Source organism: Mauremys reevesii, linkage group 2, assembly GCF_016161935.1.
Source record: "Mauremys reevesii isolate NIE-2019 linkage group 2, ASM1616193v1, whole genome shotgun sequence".
NCBI lineage: Eukaryota > Metazoa > Chordata > Testudines > Geoemydidae > Mauremys > Mauremys reevesii.
Genome location: NC_052624.1, coordinates 187,465,603 through 187,486,854, shown reverse-complemented (window position 1 = coordinate 187,486,854; position 21,252 = coordinate 187,465,603). Strand labels below are relative to the sequence as shown.

The 21,252-nt window shown below is 43.0% G+C and overlaps 1 protein-coding gene across 3 annotated transcripts in view; it reads right to left on the bottom strand.

Moving 5' to 3' along the window:
- Nucleotides 1–21,252, bottom strand: part of LOC120399379 (myelin basic protein) — a 180,396-nt gene that overhangs the window by 77,663 nt on the left and 81,481 nt on the right. For all 3 annotated transcript variants that reach the window (XM_039527581.1, XM_039527583.1, XM_039527582.1), the window contains exon 3: nt 10,962–11,067. In XM_039527581.1, the coding sequence (XP_039383515.1) occupies nt 10,962–11,067 (106 nt within the window). The remainder of the gene's footprint in view (nt 1–10,961; nt 11,068–21,252) is intronic.

Genomic DNA, 21,252 nt, shown 5'->3' with positions numbered 1-21,252 from the left:
AGCAGAAAATACTAGTTCTTTTCACTTCTATTTTCATTGTTAAAAATAAAATCCTCAGACATGGATTTCTATTGTATATCTCCTTACCGTGCTTAAAAGGGACACTGTCATGCCCTCAGAATTGAGCACAAATTCTGCCAGGCTATTGGTCTTACCTTAAGGAATTAAAGCAGGGGCCAACTCATCCTGTTCCATAGGTCAAACCTCTTTAAAATACTACTAAAATCTGTAAGTGTGAAACATTTGAAAACCCAAAGACATTATATCCCCTGAGGCCAGGGGTCAGTTGCAGTTCTTAAGCGGCAGGGCTTGGAGTCTTGTGGTTGCACAGAGCTTGAGGTGTGTACGCACACAAAACATTTCTCTTCCAACCCTCCAAGTTTTGGTGCATCCATTCAGAGGGGCGGACCCTCGAAGCTCCTTCTAGACTTCTGCTTCCAGGCTGCCATTGATTTCCCAGTCTCTACTTCACAATCCTACCCAGTCTGACTGGGACAGTAGCTCATGGATTGCTATTCCCTGGCAGTGCTAGCTGTGCCTCCCAGAACCATGCAGAGAAGCTCAGAAGTGTTGTTTACAAGGAAGGGCTGCTGTTCTCAGAACTCTCACATGCCTCCTTCACTCTCTGCTTACACCTGGCCAGCATTTTCACATCTGCTCCCTGTGGAGCCCACTGTTTGTTTTCAACCAAACTTTTTCACACTGTGGACTATTCCTTAAAGGGATACTGCCAACCTGATTTTATTTTTGTTTTAAAATCTTCTCACCCTCACATCTTTCCAATCGAAATGTAAAACAATGTGTATGTTGCTTAATGATCAAAAATGCACAACAAAAATTACAAATCAAAGAAATATAAACGTCTACATCCTGTACCATTAACAAGCCGTGATACTGAACTTGATTCAAGTGAGGCAGTTTGGTCCTGTGGATAGTGCATGGGACCAGAGGTGCACGGGACTGTGGGTTCTATTTCTGGCTCTGTCATTTGCAGATTTGACAAAACACAAAGAAGGCACCAATGTGAGATTTGTAAACATAGCTACTGCACTCGACCCAAGATTTAAGAATCTGAAGTGTCTGCCAAAATCTGAGAGGGCTGAGGTGTGGTGCATGCTTTCAGAAGTCTTAAAAGAGCAACACTCCAATACAGAAACTACAGAACCCAAACCACCAAATAAGAAAATCAATCTTCTGCTGGTGGCACCTGACTCAGATGATGAAAGTATTGGTCTGCACTGCTTTGGATCATTATCAAGCAGAACCCACCATCAGCATGGACGCATGTCCTCTGGAATAGTGGTTGAAAGTGAAGAGACACATGAATCTTTGGTGCATCTGGCACATAAATATCTTGCGACTCCAGCTACAACAGTGCCATGTGAACGCCTGTTCTCACTTTTAGGGGACGTTGTAAACAAGAAGCGGGCAGCATTATCTCCTACAAATGTAAACAAACTTGTATTTCTGAGTGACTAGCTGAAGAAGTAGTAGGACTGAGTGGACTTGTAGGCTCTAAAGTTTTGCATTGTTTTATTTTATAATGCAGGGGTTTTTTTGTACATAATTCTACATTTGTAAGTTCAGCTTTCACGATACAGAGATTGCACTATAGAACTTGTATGAGGTAAACTGAAAAATACTATTTCTTTTTTACAGTACAAATATTTGTAATAAAAATATAGTGAGTACTGTACTCTGTGTGTTGTTTTGCAATTGAAATCAATATATTTGAAAATGTAGAAAACATCCAAAAATATTTAAATAAATGGTATTCTATTATTAACAGTGCGATTAATTGCACAATTAATTTTTTTAATTGCTTAACAACCGTACATGCTATTGAGTTTAGCAAGAACTGCCAAGGATATTCAATTAATCATAGATACAAAACTTCTAATACACATGCAAACGTGAGAGATGGAGAAGGAAAAATCATATTGGGTCAAACTGTTACGTGCCTTCAGCTTGGCCTCTAGTTTTGTGCCCCAAATCAACTGAGGTTGAATGCAATCTTATGGACTTAAATGATAGTGTTTAGACCACTAACTGACTGAATTCACTTATCAGGTAGTTAGATATCTAGAAATTACTGTATCATTTATGCCCACAATTATTTGTGCCCACAACCAATTGCAGGTACAAAATTAGAGTCCTCTTTTAAAAATCTGGCCTATTAAGTCAACATGTGCATAGGGCACTCTCCAGGAGATTAGACAGCCATCAAATGAGCCACAACTGAACAAGCAATTGAGTCAAACCGGAACACAGAAATATTTATGGAAAAAAAAACCATGAGTATCTTTTAACTAGTTGTGTGTCTTTCCTGACAGCTGGATGTCTCTCTTCAGGTACAGTTCTCTAAACCTTAGCCCTTCTGGCCCATTGGAAATACAGTAATACTGTTTATATACTGTTGGCACAAAATCTTTTATCCCAGAGAAAACTCTTGGAGAAAGAGGAGAATTGAGTAGTTTCCAGTGTCTACCCATGATTCCCATAAAACCTCTGAACATCAAGAGGATCACAGAAGTGCCATTTACCATTAACCCAATCAAAGAGCACCAAATGTAGAGCAATAGAGTGAGGTGCAAGGTGCCCTATTTCAAAGGCAGGTGGAGCTACCATTCCTGCAAGCATTTCCCAGGAACACCAGGTGAGAATCTGGCTATGTCCTTGGAGTTTTATCTGAATTCATGAAAGATAGTTACTAACCAATCATATCCTATGCAGGTCTCCTTTATAATAAGTAACCAAAAACGAAATCCTTGGATATCAGTATCCCCTTGTATGTATGTTTCTACTGAGCAAAATTAAGTATTTCCCATTTTATTTTAAGGCTGCAATATATTTTTAAAAAGCAGAAATTTCCTTAGAAATGGACTAGTTACACAAATACTATGTAGACTGAGTCAGATAAGGCCACAGTTTCCAAAACAGACTGTATATATGCATCAGTAGTATTGATGCAAAACCATGTGCACTCACCAAAATGTCTACATGGAATTGGCAAGTCAAACGCAAATGCTGTTTGCTTGCACAAATACATTTTCTGAGTAGGCAGAGTTAGAGGCTAGCTAATTCTGATCAATTTCCTTATGTATGAATGCAGAAATCTAAATGGAGTACTGGGGGAAAAAAGTCTATTCAATGAAAATTTCCACTCAGTTTACCCATGTGCAGTTTACCCATTTGCATGTGCAGTGCTAATGGAATGCTGGCAGGATGTTATTTTTATTACAAACGAAAACTAATGTTCATGTGTCAATTAGCTTTTAAACTCTAATAACCTCATTTTCACTAAAGCACTAATAGATGCAGCCATGAGGAGGAAAATCTTTCTGTGCCAAATTTCAATTTTCCATCTCTTCCCACTGTGGTCAAAGCACAGTATTTGCATTTTTTTTTCTGGCAGAAAGTCTGCAGTTTCTCTTCCCCGTCCCCATCCTCCCACTCTCTCTGTGATTGACAGTGACTCCACTGTTTTCAGTTAAATTTTCAGAAGTTTCTGATAGGGAGCAAGTATGCCAAATTTCAGTCAGAAAGGTAAAACTCTGTAAAAGTCACAACCAAAAAGCCCCACACTCTTTAGGGTGGAAATGTATGGACAACTTGAATACAAGCATCAGTACACACTCACCTTATAATGTAGCAAAATAGAAGAATTGTGTCATGCTGATAACATCTAGCTTTAGAACTATAGGTTGTCTCACCAGAAAATTTTTGTGTTAGTTTGCCATCACTTGGCATTAGAGTCACAGCTTGTTTTCCAGGGCTGGTTATGTTTACAATAGATAAGACAAGCTTCCCAGAAAGGTCAATGTGAACTGCAATAACCTCACAGCTTTTGTCCAGTACATAACAACACAGTCCACAGATAAATGGATTGTTCAGGTAGGTTAACGTATACTGCTGGATTCCCTTGGTCTCCTCTTTTGGGGGTTTTCTTGTAAGAGCTGAAGTGTGAACATGAGAATCTTGTGAACACATATTTTATGCATGCATTATATTTCCAAATTGTGGGTGTACTAGGTCAACCAGTTTGCTAATGTGTAAGAGGTACTTATAATCTACTGCTGTGGGCAAAGGTCCATCAACAGCTATTAGTCAAGATGGGCAGGGATGCTACCCCATGCTTTAGGAGTCCCTAAGCCTCTGACTGCCAGAAGGTGGGACTGAATGACAGAGGGCAGCTCACTCGATAATTGCCTTGTTCTGTTCATTCCCGCCGAAGCATCCGACAGTGGCCACTGATGGAACACAGGATACTGGGCTAGATGGACTACTGGTCTGACCCAGTATGACCACTCATATTTTTATATATTGTACCCAGAAAGCTACTCAACTTGGGCTTTGGTGAGGCTCAAGCAGGACTGTGTTTCAGAGATGGACACATAAGAACATAAGGCCATACTGAGTCAGACCAAAGGTCTATCTAGCCCAGTATTCTGTCTTCTGACAGTGACCAATGCCAGGTGCACCAAAGAGAATGAACAGAACAGGTAATCAAGTGATCCATCCCCTGTCACTCATTCCCAGCTTCTGGCAAACAGAGGCTAAGGACACCATCCCTGCCCATTCTGGCTAACAGCCACTGATGGACCAATCCTCCATAAATTTATCTAGTTCTTTTTTGAACCTTGTTATAGTCTTGGCCTTCACAACATCCTCTAGCAAGGAGTTCCACAGGTTGACTGTGCGTTGTGTGAAAAAATACTTCCTTTTGTTTGTTTTAAACCAGCTGCCTATTAATTTCATTTGGTGACCCACTAGTTCTTGTGTTATGAGAAGGAGTAAACAACACCACCTTATTTACTTTCTCCACATCAGTCATGATTTTATAGACCTCATCATATCCCCCTCTTAGAATGTGTTACCATCTGGCTTGGAGTTTACCCCTGAAAGAGAGGAAACACGAACATTCCAGACAACTGTAATTGCCACATGGTAGAAGGAGAAGCATTGTAGATAGAGCAGGTTCTCAAGACCATATAGGGTTTTACATATAAATACCTTAAATTGTACCAGAAATAAACAGGAAGGTAGTACACACTGGGGAGAACGGCTGTTACAGGCTTACATTATCAGGCTGCCCTATTTCATAGGTGAGCAAACATGTTCTTTGTAGAGTTGACTGGAAATTTTCTGTCAACTTTTTTTTTTTTTTTAAATGGAACATGTAGCTTCCATAAAATTGAAATTTTCCCTGGTGAAATTTCAAATTGTGCCATAATTTTTTGGTTTTCCATGACGAGCATCAAAATGAAATGTTTTGGTGCAGTTAGGCTTGACCCTGAAATATTTCTGACAGAGCCATATGGCAACAGGGGAGTCACATGATCACAATGGACCCTGGGAGATATAGTCCAGCCACGGAGCCTGGCCTTTAGGTAAGATTAGGGGAATGTGGCTCCTGAACTAAAACTCCAGTGAGGCACTATGGCATTTTAGGCAGATACAGTTTAATTCTGAACTGACTAGAAAAAAAAAATATTTTGATTTTTTGCAACAAACCCAAGTGAAATGTTTTGATTCAGGAACATCAAAATGTTTTGTTTCGACATTTCCAAAATGATTTTTTTCCTTAAACTTTTTGTTCTATGGAAAAATGTCAAAATTTTGACTTTTCATCATACATTGAAAACAAATGTCAAAATATCAGAATTTTCCCCAAGATGGAAATTCTGGTTTTCGCTCTATTCTAATTCTTTGCAAGCTGAGGCCAAGGGAAAACCCACCAGTACAATGCATCTCAGTCTAGCCTAGGTGTGACAGAGTCATACTGGAGAGCAAACGATTAAAGGCATTTTGGGCCACTGCTTTCACCTGGGAATCCTAAAGAGTATGGCCCGAATAAGACCCTCAGGCTACTCAGTCATTAGAACTTGAGCGAGCAGTCACTTCCTGGTCAGTTTCTCCATATGTTTACCATTACCCCCCATCTTATGTGTACTGAACTTTCATGTAAGATAGCTTTCCTATTGGCTGGCTCAAATAAAAAGAGACCACATTATCTAAGTTGAATATAAAAAGAGATAGAGAGAGCAACAGAATAGGTGTACTCAGGGTAGCACACCTCCAAATAGCTTTCAGTCTGGCTTTATACAACATGTTAAGTAGTTTGCATGAAAAGATGAAACTCTGCAGATCACCATAAAAAGAGCATTTAAGTCAACATTTCAGGGAGACACCATAATTTAATGAGCATATGTGGCTCAGGCAAGTTATGGACATTTTTGAAAGTTTCCCTATTGTGGTTGACTCACTGTTCATTGAAAGCCTGCAGCTCTGGAGCGCCAATATATATACACCTGCAACATCCACAACAGATGCTGGAGCAGTCACCCTACCTGTACGGTAAGCCCTCTGCACATGGACCACGTCTACCTCTATTTATATAGATCAATGCTCAGCATGACAGGGCCCCAATGCTGATGGAGGCATTTCAGCACTACCATAAGATAAGTGAATAAAGAATAACCACTCAGAGTGATTTCTGACTGGAAGGAATGTAAAGCACCACTGGGCTCTGCAAATGAATCAACGACTCCTGATGGGCATTCACATCAAAACGGTTCTAACGGATATAACAGAAATGGAATGAACACCTAAACCTTATCCATTCCCAGCAGTGGATTATCAGTCAAGGAGGTCAGTGTAGTCTCCTATCCCGTGCCTCTGTATGAAGCCCAACTGACAAGGATCAAAGAAACAAAAAAAAATTCAGATTATGTTGTATTTGGCCAGCCAAATTCAAGCTAACTGAACCTTCTAGAGAAAAAAAGGTTTACGGAAAATCAAAAATGCTTGAACTGCCACAAAAGGTTTCTCTTAACTCTTCACTTAAATTACTGCATTTCTGTCCTAACGATCCTGTATGTCAAATGCTATAAAGGGTATAGAACATTCTCTACTTTCCAGGTTAAACATAATGCTGTCTGGCCTAGTGTAACAAAATATATTTATTATTTTAGAGAAGGGGAACCTAGAACACAGGAACTCCAAGTCTCTAATGCAATGCTTTAAACGATATGCGATTATCTACTTGGACTCTCCAGGGGAAAGGCAAGTACTGCCCCCTTGTGGCTGATTTATGAATGCCAGCCTATGATTTTGGAACGACTTGCCTGAAGTCAGAATGTGGCAGGCTCTGCATATGTGTACAAATGGGAGGAGGTGGAAGGGGAGCCCCACCCATTCATTCCTGTGGAGGGGTCAACCACAAGGGATCAGTGCTACTGTTTCTTCCTAGAGCCAGCAGTTTTGCTAGCCTCTTTATATAGGCCAGTGATCCCCAAACTTTTCACATTGTGCCACCCCTTACTCCTCTCTGCATTCCCCCACCCCCCGCCAGGAGTCACGGTCAGGAACCAGGGCCAGGAGAGGGGGCATAGCTGGGATAAGGGAGCCAAGGCCAGGGGGCAGAGCTGGAAGTAGAGCCACAGCCAGGCCATGGTCAAGGCTGGCAGCTGGGCTAGGAGCCAGGGGCCAAGGCTGGGGCCGCAGCTGGAGAGTGGGGCTGCGGCTGGAGGATGAGGCCGAGGCAGAGCTGGGGGCAGAGCGGGGTTGGGTGGCACTCCCTCCCTGACCCCAGTGGGGGCTGGCCGGGGCCCCGTTGCACCCTCCCAAAACATTCCTCCATGCCCTCATGGGGGCACACCCCATAGTTTGGGGATCACTGATATAGGTGATAGAAATGGTAGGATGAGGCTGAGGCCATGGAGGGAAAGAGAGCTGGCTGGGAGTTACATGCTGCACCCTTTAAAAAGGTGGCAAAGGTGTTCAAACTCCCTTGGAGGAAGAATTCTGCCAAAACTCCTATGGGGCTCCTGCTGCCATGTGGTCCCTCCAAGCAAACACTCAAATGCAAGACTGTGTATTAAAACTAAAATTCAGTCCTTCGTTCAGAGTATGCCACCAATACACAACAAAAAATTTAGAAAACCTGACTTATGAGGAAAGGTCACAAAAACTAGTCATGTTTAATCTTAAGAAAAGAAGACTGAGGGGGATCTGATAACAGTCTTCAGATATGTTAAGGGCTGCTACAGAGAGGACTGTGATCAACTGTTCTCCAAGTCCACTGAAGACAGGGACAAGACAAAAGCAGCTTAATCCATGGCAAAGGAGATTTAAGTTAGATACTGGGAACAGCTTTCTAACTAGGTAGCTAAGTTATGGAATAGGCTTCCAAGGGAATCCCCATTATTGGAGGTTTTAAAGAACAGATTAGACAAACACCTGTCATGGATGGTCTAGGTATACTTGGTCCTGCCTCCATGCAAGTAGCTGAACTAGAAAACCTCTCTAGGTCCCTTGCAGCCCTACATTTCTATTGTTCTGATTACTATGAAATACAGGCAAGAAATAAAGGTTAGATAAATTGTGGGAGTAAAAAAATGTTAACAGAGTCTGTAATCTAAATATTTAAAAACAAAGAATGACAAACACAGGGAACACACACCCTAAGATTGTCTTTTTTATCATTATTTTCTAAGAACTGTATTATGCATTTTAGAAATTGGTCTGCATTGGGAAGGTGCAGGGAGGAATCATGCTACTATATAATTCCAAGGAAGGAAATCTGTCTGGCAATTTTTTCTTCAAAGTTTCTGGGAAACAACACACAAGAGGCGCTGCTCCTCCAGCCTTTGAAAGGGTGCAGCATTGTTTGCCTTCTTCACCTGGCCAGTGTGAACAGCCCAACTGGATTATGGTCCAAATGTATAATAAGAGGCGGTTCCTGTCTCACTCTGAAGAGTTTACATAGATGAGACAGACCAATGGTGGGAGCAGAAATTAAGGCAGAGAGTTGAGTGAAATTCACACAAAAGGTCCGTGGCAGAACTAGCATAGCTCCCAGGTTTCTTGGCTCCCAGTCAAGTCCCCTATGGACAATGCTGCTTCCCTTAATTCACACTTCTTCCCCAATAGCAAAAGTTCACGTACAGTCAAATGAATTCAATAGAGCCAGGGCCAGCTCCAGGCACCAGCACAGCAAGCAGGTGCTTGGGGTGGCCAATCGAAAGGTCCGGCTCTTCGGTGGCGGGTCCGTCAGTCCCTGTCGGAGGGAAGGACCTGCTGCCGAAGAATGAAGCAGCGGCGGTAGAGCTGCCGCCGAAGTGCCGCCGATCGCGGTTTTTTTGTTTGTTTGCTTGCTTTTTTTGGCCGCTTGGGGCGGCAAAAACGCTGGAACCAGCCCTGAATAGAGCTGTAAGTGCCACAAACTCTCATAAAATTGTACAAGACTAAGTTTCCAAAAACTGTATTGTACTCTCTACAGTTGTTTATAACAGGTCCACAAGTGCAAGAGATACACGTAGAAAATGGGGGGCCATTGGGAGGATCATTTAAATAGGAGTTGCAAGTCACTCAAACTTATGCCTTTTTACAAACAATAAAATAAAGGCAAACAACCAATAATATAGATCTAAACAGAACAAGAAAGATACAACTGAATGCATTTTTTTAAACAGAAGTTCTACTCAAGATATATAGCCAATATTTTCAGAAATTACTAGTGGTTTCTGGGTGCTTCAAGTTTTCAGATGTCCATCTGCAGACATCTTCAAGAGGCCCAATTCCAGAGGACAGGTGCTCAGCAAATTCTGAAAATCAGGATCCTTCAAGGTACCTCAAAGTTCGGCCTACAGAAGTTTTGGTACCCAAAATTACCTGATTCTTTTGGAAAAATCTTGGCCAGGTGCATACATATTTCAAAAGTACCAACTGGTAATTTTGGGTGCCCTCAGTGTTTGGGTTAAACATAACAATAAGCTAACTAATTCTTGGGGTGGGGGGGACAAAAAACAAACAGCTGACACCTGAATAAATACAAATTTTTTTCTTTAAAATAAAGGGTGCAGCCAGCTCTTTTTAGCTCACTGATTTATGTGGAATACATGAGAGGCTTTGCTCAGAAATCTCTTCCCCCAGCTACAGGAGAGGCTAATTTTATTAGCTACATTTTCCAGGCATCTCATGTGCAGACCCATTCCAAAAAGAGTTCTCTCCAAGAGCACTTGGATCCACTAGAACACACTCGACACTACTCCCATATCCCTAGTAAGCCAGCAATGACGGACTCATCAGCACCAAGCCCCAGCCCCAATAGAATGGCTTGAAAGCGTGTGACAAAATTAACTTAAACGTAAGACAGACATGCACACCATAGGACTGCACAAGCATTACAAGGGCTATAGGGGATTCTTAAACTAAGATGATAGGAACACCGCTTAATTTTGCAGCTGTTCTGTCAACAAACAAGTATAGAGAGAACCAAACATACACTGAGATAGAATTCATTTTCTTATAATAACCCCCCTTGCATTTCCCCCCCGCCCCCGATGAAACTCTCTAGGGAAGCCCAGAAACCATAGATAGAATAGAAGACGAAAGCTGGGAGCATCCATGGCAGTAATAACACCCTGAAAACAGATGTGGCAGTCTTCAGAGGACTTTACAGTGGACTGAAGAATTGACTCTGAAAATTAATTTTATCCACTGCAGGTTTAAATTATCAAATGCATCATTTCCGCATTTAGTAAAAGAAATTTAATTACTCAGTTTCTACTCCTTTTACACCCTAGGAATAATGAATTCCATGCTGCATTTCACAATTAGTTAGAACTCTCCAAAATTCTTAAAACCGGTGCAGTAAGGCTGCCTTAATTTCCCCAGATTCCTAAAGTTCCTGCTCTAGAAAGCAGTGCTGCCCACAGATCCATTGGCTGAAAACCTTTGACGTCATTCTCCACACTATCATCATCACTGGCTTTAATGGACTTACACTGCCACAAAACCATTGTTTCTTTTCCTAATCACAGTCTTAAAGCAGGAGAAAATGTTTAGTATAAGAAAGATCTGTAAGCATGAAAGAATATGAATAAATTCTTTACATAGTAATAGTACACTACTGTGCTACAGTGCAAACTTTATTTTCCAGTTCTTCAGATACATACCAAACACTTCATTATCTTCTGAGGGTTGTTTGGTTAGTCTGGCTGCTTTAGGGCTTGCTTTATTTTCAGCTTCTTCCACTTCCTCCACTTCTTCCACTTTTGTCTCCTGTAACACAAATACTTCTTTAGATATACCATTTCAGGTAGCAGCTGCAAGGAATATTATTGACATTATTCATCAGCAAAAAACCAACCAAAACCAGAAAACCCAAACCCCTCTGAAACAAATATATTTCTCTTAAATATGTTTTTATGAAATGGATACATTCTTATGTAAATGATGAAACAGTGCTTTTACAATTTCATGCACATGCATGCATATATACTGAATATATAGAAAATAAACCACTGTTTTTTTGTTTGTTTGTTTGTTTTACTATTTTCATGAGTTTGGAGCAATCTAACAGCTCACTGGAAGCTCCTCTTCTTTCTGTCACTTTCTAATTATGTGTGGTAAACCCAAATTGATGCATCTGCTCTGCATTTTCCACCAGGGATTATTTTATAAAGAAATTTTTTTTCCCCCACTCCCTTCATTGGAAGCCATTTTAGATAGTTATGGTTACTGTCAGCAACATGGTTGTATTACTTGTCTTCACTCTCTCTTATTTCTGTAATCCAATATTCTATACTGTAAAAAACTAAAATTACACGCTCCTTGAGGCAGGTACTCTCTCTTCGTTTAGGTCCGAGGAGGACCTAGCAGCATAGGACATCAGTCTGTTTAGGGCCTGTAGGTAACATTGTAATACAAACGAACAGCAATAGCGATAATAATATTTATACAATTGTAATATGTGATGTCACATTCCTTTCATTCCCCCCAGTCACGACAATGTGTCTGAGACACCTGGACAGAGGGGAGAACATGAGGAATAAGGGGATGATTTGGGGAGAAACCACCACACAGTAACTAGGAAGATATGGGCCTTTGACATTCTGCACAGATTTTGTCCATTACTAGGAGCATGTCTACACAGCACCATGAACCCAGGCCTGCGGAGCCCAGGCTTGTGGATGAAGGGAACGTCTACACTAGAGTTAAAAAACCTGCAGCTGCCCTGTTCCAACTGACTCAGGCTCTCAGGGCTCAGGCTGTTTAACCCTGGTGCATAAGTTCAGGCTCCAGCTGGGGCCTGGGCTCTAGGAACTTGTGAGGTCCCAGAGCTCATGCTAGAGCCCGAGCATCTACACCGCAATTAAACAGCCCCTTAGCCTGATCCCCGTAGCACAAGTCAGCTGGTACAGGCCAGCTGCGGATGTCTAAAGCAGCGTCGCCATACCCTCAGTGTTTCTGAGCCAATGCTTGAGTGTCCACACTACATTGTAAACTGGGCCCGGGTCTCTCAGACATGCTAACGCATCCGTACCTCACTACATAGACCTTCTGACTTTGGTCTGCAGCTTGAGCTGCAGCCGCATCACAAAATGACAGGGCTTGGACACAAGTCACAGTAGGACACAGGCTCTGACCCACCCCATTAGCAGGATCCCAGGATCTGGATCCTGAGTGCCTGCTGACCCGAGTCTGCCTGATTTATATAGGGAAGGAAGAGGATCTTGGGCTTAGTATGCAGTGTAGACATACCCTGTTTTTCGTGTCCATTTAGACTGTAAAAATTTAAATTAAATTAATGGAGATACACCTATCTCCTAGAACTGGAAGGGACCCTGAAGGGTCATTGAGTCCAGCCCCCTGCCTTCACTAGCAGGACCAAGTACTGATTTTGCCCCAGATCCCTAAGTGGCCCCCTCAAGGATTGAACTCACAACCCTGAGTTTAGCAGGCCAATGCTCAAACCACTGAGCTATCCCTCCCCCCTCTTTAGAGTTTAAATCATGGGAGAAATCCTGACCGCAGTGAGGTCAGTCATTGGCAAAACTCACATTAACTAGAAGAAGACCAGGATTTGCCCCATGTTTTCGTCTGTGTTCCTACAGCACCTAATACAATGGGGCCATCAAGATGGAGGCCTCTGGGTGCTACTGAAATAAGCTGTTAATAAGGAGTAAGACCGGCCAAAAACAGCTCATTTTTCATTGATCTCGTTTAACCTGATAAAACTGGTTCTCTCAAAACATCAAGAAGAAATTTTATATGTATTTAGGAAATTTAGCAAAAACTTGTTCATTTTATGTGTGAACTTTATAAAGTTTTCACCTTAAGATTAGTTTAACAACTTTTAAAACTGACAGTTCTGTAATGGGAGCATACTGTGCATTCAGTTCCCGTGCTAACCTCATTGCTATGTGCCTCATTGACAGCTAAGTAATAATAATGACAATCATAAACACCCACCTTATAGCATTGTGTACTGGCATTGTATATACCAGTCAGGTACTCAAAACAGATGCATGCAGATAGGAAGTCTGGCATGCATGACCAAATATTTGGAAAAGGGCCCAGAATGACTAATGCAGTATTAAGTATTTCTGGAAAGGGTTTATTAAGAGCTAAAAAGAGAAGAGAGAAAGAAACATCAAAAGGCTTTTACCCCAATTTTCAAGAGCAGACAGTATATTAAACTACTCAAATAGCTGATCACTGAGAATGCTATTCCATACAAAGAACTGGATGATTCACTGGATTAGTAATTAATTAGCTACAGAATACTTCACTTTGAGGATACCACTTTTGGCACAGGTCAGTAATGAAGTATAATCTGATGGCTTCTCAGTGGCTAATATGAAACAAGCTGCTGGAACGTATCTAAATTCCTAGTAGACTGATGCCCATATTCCAATTTGCATCTCGTGACAGTCTCAACAGATATGCCAAGGGCTGACTATTCATGGGTGTGATTCAAAGAATCCTGTACTCTCACCTTGCACAAAATATGCTTTGGGAGGTATAATTTGAAAACTAATAATGTACCGGTCAATAACATCACAGTGGAATGTATGCAGCAACATTATATGCAGAGTTATGAATTCTCCCTGAATTATGCTGGTGGCACATGTTCGAACCCATGCAGCCCCATGTAGGAAGGACTAGTCAAGCAGGTCTTAATGGGATGTGTGTGCACCTCAGTTTGCCTATTAGGCTGTAAACAGAAACCTCAGACAGAAAGAGGGGAAAGAAAGAAGATAAAGAAAATCTGCACTGCAGCATACACAGGTGAAAAGAAACAGCTTGAAGCCTCCTCCCTTCTTGCTCTCAGCTTGCAAGAACTTTCCCTAGGGGTCACTTGCAGGAAAATGCATTTCAAAGGGTGACTGAACTATAAAATTGATAGGCATAAATATCTAAGATGATGAAAGAAACAGCCGTGGCCCTTGGGAGCAGATCCTGGCCTGAAAGTTTGGTCAGCAATGTATTAAAAACCTGTGGGAAGAATTTCACCTTGCAATGCAAGAACAGCCATACTGGGTCAGACCAGTATCTTGTCTTCTGACAGTGGTCAATGCCAGGTGCCACAGAGGGAATGAACAGAACAGGTAATCATCAAGTGATCCAGCCCCTGTTGCCCATTCCCAGTTTCTGGGAAACAGAGGCTAGGGACACCATCCCTGCCCATCCTGGCTAATAGCCATTGATGGACCTAACCTCCATGAACCTGGCACAGGGAAGAGGAGCAAGCACCGTACTGTCTGTTTATATAGAACATCACTGTTGTATTGTCAGTCAATACCAATACAGATCTTCCTTCCAGATGGTTTGGAACATCTGGCAAGCAGAGTGAACTGCTCTTAACTTTCATTGCACATCCATGTCAGGGAGCTCTGCCTGGGACCAGAGACCTTGAGTTCTGAGTCTTCCTAGGTGTGTTCACCATCCCATTGCATCCGTGACTAGAGACAGCGAGAGTTGGGGCCTGAAGAAGGGTACTCCTGCACACACTGCTTGCTGGTTGACCCACCACAGGAGGGACTCGATAACTGGAGGAGGAGGAAGAATGACTGACTATCTTGTCTAGACAGTCCCGTTTGGCCTGTATACTGAGGCCAGCCAGGCCTTAAGAGGTCGGAGCCACGGTCTCCATGCTGAACTACATACGTACAAGCAGCCCTACGCCCAAGCAGCTTCAGCCAATTTCGCTCTGTAGTAGTGGGGTATTATTGTAAGTCCTCTCTGATGGCACCCATAATCAGAAAACACGATTTCGGAAGGAATGCTTTGGCTTGACTTGAGTCTAGGAGAGCTCCAATGAACTCGATCCTCTGAGTTGGGGTTAGAGTTGAATGTGTCACATACAGTATCAGTCTGAGCCTGTCAAAAGTCGACCTTACCAGGGTCACCTGCTCCTCCACCTGAGCTCTGGTATGGCCTTTGATCAGCCAGTCATCTAGGTATGGGAGTACTTGTACCTGTCGCCAACTCGGGAAGGCAGTTACGACCGACATGCACTTGGTGAACACCCAAGAAGCCACCAATAGCGCAAAGGGGAGAACCATAAATTGATAATGGTGTTGACCACGAAATGGAGGAACCGCCTGTGGGACGGGACTATCAACACGTGAAAGTATGCATCCTTCAAGTAGAGGGCAGCGTACCAGTCCCCCAGATCCAGGGAGGGGATAATGGAAGCCATTGAAACCATGCAGAACTTCAGCTTTTTCATGAATATGTTGAGGTTTCACAGATCTAGAATATGCTTGACCCTACCTTTGGCCTTCAGGATTAGGACATATTGGGAATAAAATCCCTTGCCCCGAATTCCTGAGGGACCTCCTCTATTGCTCCATCTTCTAGCAGTGTTTACACCTCCTATATGAGGAGTTGCTCATGAGAAGGGTCCCTGAAGAGGGACGGGGGAACAGATTTGGAGAAAATATCCCAATTCTACCATTTGTAAGACCCATTAGTTCAACATGATCCGGGCCTAGGCATGGTAGAAATGAGATAGATGGTTCACAAAACAGGGGAAAAGGATCCAGGATTATGCCTGGTGCATTGCCCCCGGATATATCTTCAAAAATTTTGCTCGGGGTCCAAAGACGGTCTTGCCAAGCCCTGGCTCTGGTTGGAAGAGGGTGGAGATGGCCATCTCCTATTATTTCTGCCCTGCTTCCTGTTATCCTGTCTAGAATAAATAGGATAGAAGTGTGGGGGAACCTGAGGTTTGAAATGCTTCCTTTGTGGGGCTGGTGAATGGAGCCCCAGATTTTAAATGTCATTCGTGAGCCTCTGAGACTGTGGAACTTGGGGGTCCGTTTTCTCTGAGAATGGCCCTGATCCATCGAAGGGCAAATCCTGAATTGTCTGTTGGACCTCGTGCTGGAGGCCCGAAGCCTGCAGCCACAAGCTCCTTCACATGGCTACAGCGGTCAACGTTGTGCAGGTTGCCGAGCCCGCTGAGTCAAGTGTGGCTTGGCAAGGAGGTCCTAACTATAACCTTGCCCTTTTCGATGATGGCCCCAAACTCTGACTGGGATTCAGTTGGGAGCAACTCCTTAAACTTAGAGTGTTCCAAGAATTGAAACTGTAGCTGCTGAGGACCACTTCCTGGTTGACAATCTGAAGCTGGAGCCCTCTGGTAGAGCAGACCTTTTGGTTGAAGAGGTTCAGCTTCTATGCCTCCTTGCCTGATGTCTCTTGCACGGCGCCAGGGGCTGTATTGGCCCTGGTCTCATTGGTGGCTTTGACCTTGGTATTGGAGGCTCACAGTGGTTCCTGGGCCATACAGGATGTTGGGGCATCCCACCTTTCCAAGGCAGCCAACAGAGATCTGGAGCCCAGCCCCAGAGCTTGGTGGAACGGCCACGGAGTCCAGAAGTGCCACTGCGTCAGCACCTGCCATTGCGGTGGCCAGGGCATCATGCTGAACTGCTGTCCCTCCTCCTGTCTCGAACAGTGCTGCAAGCGGTGCCAGCTCCATTTCGAGACATACGACTCTGGCTCTGAACCGGAAGACGACTCTGAGCCCAGGGACCACAGCAGTGCCAAACAGGGTGGTACCAAGGAGCAGTGTCGAGGGGACGGCGACCAGTGCTGCATCATGGCCAGTTTGCCCTTGGAAGGTACGGCACTGAGGAGCTGTCATAGCTATGAGGTGCCTGGCCATCTTGAACATTCCCGGGGCAGATGGAAGATCCAGCTCCTCTACTGGACTCTCACATGTCGGAGTGTCCACCATTTCCGGACTCGACGGACCTCTCTGCAAGGCCAGAGTTGATGGTGCTGGCTTAGCCAGAGATGGGGCTGAGTGTCTAGGTGCAGGACACACTCCGATAGCATACTCCTGCTCTAATTGTGGGCAAGCACCCCCACCCCTCAGCTTTCTTCTGGTTCTTGCATGGCACTGGCGAGTGCTCTGTAGTAGCGGGGTACTGCTGAGTGCGAGTGGTGACAAGTCACCATGGTGAAGGTCTTCGGTGCCAGGGAGTGGCAGTGCAGAGGATCTCTGGACCCAGAGTCCTTTTTCAGAGCCGCAGTCTCTCTCACTAAGGCCAGTGCTCTCCAAATCAAAGTGCTGGGCTTAGGGTCCAACGCAAGCTGTGCCAGCTGGGGACAGAGAGCTGACTCCATGAGGAGTAGCTTTAACCTAAAGTCTCTCTCCTTTTTGGTTCTTGGGCAGAAGCCTTTGCATATCTTGCACCTGTCAGTCTGCTTGGAGGAGGCCCACCACTTTAAAAAAGAGTCGTGGGGGTTGCCCCTGGGCATAGGCTTCTGGCAGGACCCACCTGGTTTGAACCTGTGAGACTGAGGCATGCCCCGGTCCCTGGGAGGGGAAAACGCAGTGGATGAAACCCCAACAGAAACTTATCTAACTCTGTAAACTACTTAAAACACTAAACACTAAGTTAACTATTTACAGGTACAAAGAGAAAAAGTACAAGGGGATCATTTGCCGTAGAAAGAGAAGGGAGCAGCTCCAACAACCATCTTACCGCCTGTGAAGGAACTGAAGAGGCAGTGGATTGGCAGAGGCCTATACACACCACCATAAAGGCACGACTCCAGGGGGCTCCATAGCCGAACAGACGGATACCGTTAAGGGAAAAACCTTCCGACAACTGTACATGTGGTGCACACACACCTACTTGGAATCGACATGAGCACACAAACACTCGAAGAACCAACATTACTGGAAGCCAGAGCGTGTATGCTGAACAGGCCACTGGGATCAGAGCTGCTGAACCAGGGCTGTAGTTAAACAGAGTCACTCAGGATGTGATCTGCATGCTGGCAGGCTGCTTGTGAGTGAGTTGGATGCTACAAAAGGAAAGCATTGGGAGGCACCCAAGATCACAGGGCAGGAGTGACACAGCCCCTCGCTGACCTGGATTGCACACTGGAATGTCATGAGAGGTATCACTTGAAAAATAATAACTCACAAGCCAATACTACCAGGGTAAATATATGCAGCAACGTCATATGTAAAGGTTATGAATTCCCCTGTATGATGTTGCCTGTTGAAAACCAGACAGCCTTGGCTCAGCAAAAGTTTTTAAACAGGCCTATTCTAAAACAAAGGAATGTGTGTTTACTTCAAATTACATACAAAACCTTGAACTAAAGCTTGCTAAATTAAATTTTAGATTTAGATGTGTTTTCACTTTTATATGCTTGTAACCATTTCTAACTTTCTCTCTTATACTTTAACTCACTTAAAATGTAATCTTCTTTTGTTACCAAACTTGATTTACTATTAATCTAAACCAACAGTGCTCTGTTTGTACTAAAGTGAATGTCAAATCCAGTTAACATGGCAAGCTGGTGGGTTTTGTCTCCTTAAAGGATCAAACAGATTTTATTATCTCTCTGAATGTTGCAGGAGAAAGCTGGACAAGGATTGGCCTGGAGTCTCTGAGAATTGGCATCAATCTCCTGTTGACGATTGAAAGCAATCCTGGAGATTTTAAGAAAACAACATTACGTCATGTTGGGGAAATAAAATCTCCCAGAATAGCTTCAGTCAGGGTTGGCAGCCTTAACAAGACTACACACGTCTGGGGCAGTTCACTATTAGGCGAGTGTTGGGGTCACCGTCTAATATGAACCAAGTCTGTTAAAGACAAAAATGCATCTGTGATAACTGATGGCAGGCTGTTGGATTCAAACTGGTTGAATCAGAGCGGTACAGCATACCGACCAGAGAGTACATGGTGGCTGCTAGTTATGTGCATGTCCCAGGCAGGGAGCCACAAGTAGCAGAAGCATTTTGAGGCATTCAGCGTTATAATACAAGTGGTGACACAACCTCTCACTGGTCTCAACTGCACCCCAGAATGTGAGAATGGGGCCCTCAGGTTTCCAAGTCGGTGGAATCTAAGTTTTCATTGTTATTTGTGCTGAACCTCTTCTAGGAACAAGCACAGACAGTTGGTATCAACAGACATCAGCTCTATAAGGCCCTAGACGGGGACCCGGACAAGATCCCAAGTCTAGCACAAGGCAGAGCAGAAAGCATTAAGTACACCTGCATGACATGACTTCTTTCACAAACATGGAAATTAAATTTTACATAATATTTAAATAAAAAATATTTATAAGACTATTTAGTAAAGCACTTGATTACTGGCATAAGTGAAATTTGCAGCTTTGTATAAAAACAGAATGGTCCCGTGTGGACCAGATGCTCTAAAAGCATTTTTCCATTACAGAGAAGGAATTTAAAATCTGGTTGTAGCCAGCTGTTTTAATTCCCCATTCTGGTGTCCTAACATGCCACCTGATCTAATGAATAGAACTGTGAAAACATATTCCCTCACGTTGCCTGAGCTGTGCTTAGAGGGATTCCTTCATCCATGGCCACAAAGTGCTTGTGGTAGATTTTAAAATAAAGGTACATTATATATGTCATCTCTACTATAACTCCACTGAAGTTAACTGTGACTTTCAGGTTAGATTCAAAATGCAATTTGGGGGACAGGGGTAAAATATGCTTATTTTGTATGAATGCTCTATAAGACCTACAGCCTTCTCCCCCATTTAGGATGAGATTTACAGAAGGTGGAACATTTAGGCCCTGATTCATGACAGCATCCCTCTTCAGGAAGGGTGCTTAAATATCTGCTTAACTTTAAGCACATGAATTAAATCTGAGATGTGGTTAAAGTGTTTTTCTGAACAGAGATGGCCTTAAGCACATGCTTAGGATTCCTGAATCAGGGTTAATCTTCACTTATGCACAATCACACAAAGTCTTGGGGCCCGTGCTCCATTCCACTATGACCAAGAGAGCAAAATCACATAGACTGTTGAGACAAAATTGATATACATTTGTTATGTCCCATCTGAACAAGTCCAAATTTCATTCCAGAATTTTACAGAGACCCTAACACACAAGCCAATGCCCATGGGTCATGACAGATGGTAGTAACCAAAACCCTTGAATATACTTTATTTACATTCAACTGAAAGAGAGTTCTCTGAAAACTATTCAGATGATCTCCTATTATGAAAGTTTTAAAAAAAGAAGCATCTATTCCAGCAGAACTAGCTTCAATGAACGTGTACACAAAATAAAAGCTGCAGTGGAGCCAGACTTATGTTAAATATTTTCCTAGTTTCACACACCTGCAATTTTTTTTTTAAACTCCTTCTGTCCCCGCAACAAAAAAAATCCTTGCCTTGCCCCACCGTGTTCACATCCCACCATGCATTAAATGTAAATTAACATTCTCTATTTTTATAAGCAACTTTTTATTTTGAAAATGGCTAGAGTCGAAAAATATTAAATTACTAAATTAAAAATATTTGCAATGAATTCCAACAAATTCCAAAGCGCATTTACAGAGGAATGCTGCTACCAGGCCAGCAATCACATCATCACCAAAAGCTTCAGAGGTGTAATTTATCACCAGTGATAGATATAAACTTAATACGCAGCCGGACCATCTTGAGGACCTAGCTAGAGATGGATCTGGGTGATGCTCGATCAGCAAGGAGGCCATGCCCATTTTGAATTTGTCAGGATGATGAAGTATTTGCAAACCACCAACCCAGGCAATTTCAATAGTGATATGGAACTTCTGTGCTTTTTTGGATATAGCTTTATGTATTACAGTCTGATAAATAAATGTATTTGAGAATTAACATTCTGCTTCTATCAGTGCAAATCTTGAGAATCTTCCTTGATTCAGTGAGGAATGTCTTTTTACCAGTGTAAGCTATGAACAGGTTCATTCTGCAGAGGCTACAGTAAAAGACAGAGACAGAAAACATGCAGTACAACACAGCTACATCTGTTTTATTTCCATACATTTATTTCCTGTGGAAATGTTAGGATTTCTTGTCCTGGTGAACTTGCAGTCTGGCTCATTTTAGAAAGATTTTGTAGTTATGTTGCCAGCTCTGTATCTACACCTAAATGGATATTAGTTTGGTCCATTTTTTTTTCCTGAG